General features: G+C 38.5%; 1 protein-coding gene across 3 annotated transcripts; it reads left to right on the top strand.

Moving 5' to 3' along the window:
* On the top strand, positions 250-4,800 carry LOC104742701 (probable LRR receptor-like protein kinase At1g51890). Of its 3 annotated transcripts, XM_019235945.1 has the most exons (13): positions 250-347; positions 465-1,002; positions 1,083-1,561; positions 2,249-2,396; positions 2,473-2,544; positions 2,654-2,722; positions 2,808-2,891; positions 3,033-3,163; positions 3,244-3,491; positions 3,588-3,714; positions 3,796-3,861; positions 3,965-4,154; positions 4,245-4,800. In XM_019235945.1, exons 1-13 carry the CDS (start codon positions 266-268, stop codon positions 4,651-4,653), a joined length of 2,643 nt encoding a protein of 880 aa, XP_019091490.1. In that variant the 5' UTR covers positions 250-265; the 3' UTR covers positions 4,654-4,800. The 3 variants fall into 3 exon arrangements, with proteins under 3 accessions (XP_019091490.1, XP_019091489.1, XP_010462030.1); XM_019235944.1 differs by having other exon boundaries at positions 3,588-3,861; XM_010463728.2 differs by lacking the exons at positions 250-347; positions 465-1,002; positions 1,083-1,561 and adding an exon at positions 1,728-2,175.

Raw genomic sequence — 5,205 nt, 5'->3', positions numbered from 1 at the left:
TTGTTTCCACTTTTTTTTTCTTTGATTATATATTTGCCACCAGTACTTAGTTTGAACATTTCCACAACGCACACAAAATTTCGTAGGCAAATAAGAGTAATGTTACAATCACCTGAATAAATCTAATGCTGAACAAGACTTAGCCATCTTCGTTGACCTGTTTAGGTCAATCTTTGCCAATCAAGAACAAATTACAATGATGAACAATGTATAGTCTCCTCTGAATCAGAAAAGCACACATCCCCCCCCCCCCCNAAAAAAAAACATGAAGTTTCTTCATGGCTTTTTGCCCTTCTTGATCTTAGCTTTTGACATTTTTGAATTGGTTCAAGCTCAAGATCAATCAGGTTCTTTACTCAGCTCTTTTTTTTTTTTTTTTATTCTCCTCTGTTTTCAGGAAAGCTTGATAATTAAGCAGATTAAGAAACCCTCTTTTAAGTTTGTAAATCTTTGGTCATGAACAGGATTCATCAGCTTAGATTGTGGTTTGGTACCTAAGGACAGAACGTATGTGGAGAAGTCGACGAATATAACATACAGATCAGACACAGATTACATCGAGAGTGGATCCCCCGGGAATATCAACGAGATGTACAGGGCACAGTTTCAGCAACAGACTTGGTCCTTGAGAAGCTTCCCTGAGGGTCAAAGAAACTGTTACAACTTCACCCTCACCGTGAAACGCAAGTATCTGATCAGAGCAACCTTTATCTATGGGAATTACGACGGTTTGAATCAACTCCCGACCTTTGATCTTCACATTGGTCCTAACAAATGGACTTCGGTTTCAACCCTAGGAGTGACAAATGGTTCAATCCACGAGTTGATCCATGTCTTAACACAAGACCGTCTTCAAGTTTGTCTTGTTAAGACAGGGGAAACAACACCATTTATTTCGTCCTTGGAACTTCGTCCTTTGAGTAATAACACATACGTCACACAAAGTGGATCGCTGATAGCGTTCGCAAGAGTTTTCTTTTCACCCACGCCATCGTTCGTCAGGTAAGGTTTTTGTAAATTTCTTGTTTTGCTCTTTGGTGATAGGTTAACAAAAAGGACTAATTAAGGAGCCTCCTTCTTAGGTATGATGAGGACGTCCATGACCGAACTTGGACTCCATTCTTAGGTAACAAAACTTCCGTGATAAGCACGGATGCTTCGGTTGATACAAGTAACTTTTACAATGTGCCTCAACCTGTGGCGAAAACTGCTGCTGTCCCTGCAAATGCTACTCAGCCTCTGACCATAGATTGGACTCTCGACGACATCACTGCACAGTCCTATATATACATGCATTTCGCTGAAATCGAGAATCTTGAAGCTAATGCGACTAGAGAATTCAACATTACTTTTAATGGTGGCCGAAACTGGTACTCCTATTTTAGGCCTCCAAAGTTTAGTATAACAACTATATTCAATCCAGGAGCTGTGAGTTCTCCTGATGGGAAGTTCAATTTCACTTTCGAGATGACCGGTAACTCTAGTCTTCCTCCACTTATCAACGGTCTCGAGATTTATAAAGTCCTTAACATTGAACAGCAAGAGACAGACCAAGATGAAGGTAAGTTCTTGGAACCTATTCTTCTACCAAGATATTTCTGTCTTTTTAGTTTTAACATTGTCTGATTGATCAGTTTCTGCTATGATGGACATCAAGACAACATATGAATTGATGAACAAAAGATCTAGTTGGCAAGGAGATCCATGTGCTCCTAGGCNGAACTTGGACTCCATTCTTAGGTAACAAAACTTCCGTGATAAGCACGGATGCTTCGGTTGATACAAGTAACTTTTACAATGTGCCTCAACCTGTGGCGAAAACTGCTGCTGTCCCTGCAAATGCTACTCAGCCTCTGACCATAGATTGGACTCTCGACGACATCACTGCACAGTCCTATATATACATGCATTTCGCTGAAATCGAGAATCTTGAAGCTAATGCGACTAGAGAATTCAACATTACTTTTAATGGTGGCCGAAACTGGTACTCCTATTTTAGGCCTCCAAAGTTTAGTATAACAACTATATTCAATCCAGGAGCTGTGAGTTCTCCTGATGGGAAGTTCAATTTCACTTTCGAGATGACCGGTAACTCTAGTCTTCCTCCACTTATCAACGGTCTCGAGATTTATAAAGTCCTTAACATTGAACAGCAAGAGACAGACCAAGATGAAGGTAAGTTCTTGGAACCTATTCTTCTACCAAGATATTTCTGTCTTTTTAGTTTTAACATTGTCTGATTGATCAGTTTCTGCTATGATGGACATCAAGACAACATATGAATTGATGAACAAAAGATCTAGTTGGCAAGGAGATCCATGTGCTCCTAGGCTATATCGATGGGAAGGTTTAAACTGCAATTATCCTGTCTCTGAGCCACCGCGGATCATATCCTTGTATGTTTTGCTTGTTCATCGCAATTTCTTTAGTTTCGGGTTTATCACAAGTTCTTACTTTTGGATTCTCTATTAGGAACTTGAGTGGAAGCAATTTGACTGGTACAATATCATTTGATATATCCAAGCTAACACAGTTGACCGTTCTGTAAGCATCCAAACAGTCACACCAATAAACTTATAGTATGGTTTGTTGCAGTGGGAGAAGGACATTAACTCTGCATTCAAAAACATTGATTTTTCTCTTTAACGCGCAGAGATTTATCAAACAATGATTTATCAGGAGAGATTCCAGAGTTTCTTTCGGATATGAAGCTGACGCTCATGTAAGCTTCTTATTGACTATGCCTAGTTCTCGCTTGCTCTGCTCTTTCTGTGCTGTTCTGAAAGATTCAGTCTTTTCATATGCAGAAACTTAAGCGGAAACTTGAAACTTGGTCGCTCAGTTCCAGAGCCTCTTCAACGAAAGATAGATAATAAATCTTTAATACTAATGTAAGCTTTTCATACTATAATGGATTCAATTTCAACCTTTTCGACGTCACAAAAAGTATTTTAGACTCATGTGCAACAGTGTCTACATATAGTGTCTAACCTTCTTTTTTTTTCATTTCACATCACCTTTAATGATTGCAGTAGAGATGGAACCGGAAAAAATAGTAAAAATGTGGTTGCTATCGCAGCATCAGTGGCTAGTGTGTTTGCTCTGCTACTTCTCTTGGCTATTGTTTTTGTCATCATAAAGAAAAAACGGAAAACTAATGAAGGTATGACTAGTTCTTGAAGACTAACGAAAATGAAAATGAAACTTTATTAGATTTTTATTCACTTCGTTTGGCATTTACAGCTTCAATGCCCGTATCAGTCACTACTGGCACGGTTAAAAGTGAGACAAGATCATCCGGTTCATCAATCATAACAAAGGAACGCAAGTTCACCTATTCCGAGGTACTAAAGATGACGAAAAACTTTGAGAGAGTTCTTGGTAAAGGAGGATTTGGAACAGTCTATTATGGAAACTTGGATGATACTCAAGTTGCTGTGAAAATGCTCTCTCATTCATCAGCTCAAGGATACAAGGAGTTCAAAGCAGAGGTACTTTAGCAAGGAATGGATCAGTTAGTTCAATTGTTTTTAAATGGCACTAAGTTTCTCAGTCATGAAATGGTTACATTTTATTATCTTCATCAGGTTGAGCTTCTTTTAAGAGTTCATCACAGACATTTGGTGGGACTTGTGGGTTACTGTGATGATGGAGATAACTTGGCTTTGATCTATGAATATATGGCAAATGGAGACCTCAGGGAAAATATGTCAGGTAAACACTTTAACTTAAAAGACTCTTATTTAGTAAAATCCATCTCCTTCCACATGCTTAAACATTTAAATCTCGGTACAGGAAAACTTAGTGTTAATGTTCTAAGTTGGGAAACAAGAATGCAAATAGCTGTTGAGGCAGCACAAGGTAAATAAAATTCTTGACTTATTTTCTTTTCATGACATAACTTATCTTTTTGTCTGCTTGTCTTAAAGCAAGATTGACATAAATTAACAACCATTTGTAACAGGATTGGAGTATCTTCACAATGGATGTAGACCTCCTATGGTTCATAGAGATGTGAAACCAACTAACATCTTACTGAATGAACGGTCTCAAGCAAAACTAGCCGATTTTGGACTCTCGAGATCTTTTCCGGTTGATGGTGAATCTCATGTTATGACCATCGTTGCAGGAACACCTGGTTACCTAGACCCTGAGTGAGTGAACCAATCATTTTCGTTATACTAAAATTAGTAATGAAGAATTGTGAATTGTAATCTCTGTCTCTCTCTTGTATGATTTTTCAGGTATTATAGAACAAACTGGCTAAGCGAGAAGAGTGACGTATACAGTTTTGGTGTAGTGCTATTAGAATTAGTCACAAACCAGCCTGTGACAGATAAAACCAGAGAGAGACCTCACATTACAGAATGGGTTGGATCCATGCTCACCAATGGGGACATCAGGAGTATTGTCGACCCAAAACTGATGGATGACTATGACACAAACGGTGTTTGGAAGGTCGTAGAGTTAGCTCTAGCATGTGTAAACCCATCTTCAAGCCGTAGACCGACGATGCCACACGTGGTGATGGAACTAAATGAATGTCTGGCTTACGAAATAGAAAGGAAACAAGGGAGTCAAGAGACGTACACAAAGGATTCTGTTGAGTTTAGTCCATCCTCTGTTTCTGATTTTGCTCCTAGAGCGAGGTAAACTGAAAAATCTTTGATGTGATGTGAAGCTAAGCTATGCTTTTTATAATAATCTACTGTTCATACTGAAATGTATAAGATAGCTCTGTAAATTTACCTCAGAAAGTATTAGTCTCTCTTATGTGTAACATTCTTGGATTCCAAGAAATTGATATGTATGGTATTAGTAGTCTGTGGTATAAGGGACGCCTTGAATCTTGGTAACATTTAAGAATAAGTAAACTCGTTAACAGTATACTCACTAATATTCAAAATAAATGGTGGTACTGAAAATAATTGGAGGGAGCGTAATTCTCGTAAATATGGGGAGGTTCCAAACTCAGCAGGTCGACTAATAACTTGGATTGACAAACAAGTCCGGAATCAGCTCCTCGCTATCTCTGCTTCGGGGGACAGGCGCTATGAGGAGGGTCTTCAAGTTTGGTTTGCTTCTAGAGATCTTGGTTGAATTGATGGTTTCTTTCATCATTAAATTTTTTGTAAAGTTCTTTACTAAAGTCTTTTTCAGCTACACATTGTACTAGTTGTAAAAACGCAATTTTTTTCTGAGTTT

Source organism: Camelina sativa, chromosome 14 (assembly GCF_000633955.1).
Source record: "Camelina sativa cultivar DH55 chromosome 14, Cs, whole genome shotgun sequence".
In the NCBI taxonomy this organism is placed as follows: Eukaryota; Viridiplantae; Streptophyta; class Magnoliopsida; order Brassicales; family Brassicaceae; genus Camelina; species Camelina sativa.
The sequence above is the reverse complement of the archived record's forward strand: the minus strand, read 5'-3'. Positions and strand labels throughout refer to the sequence as shown.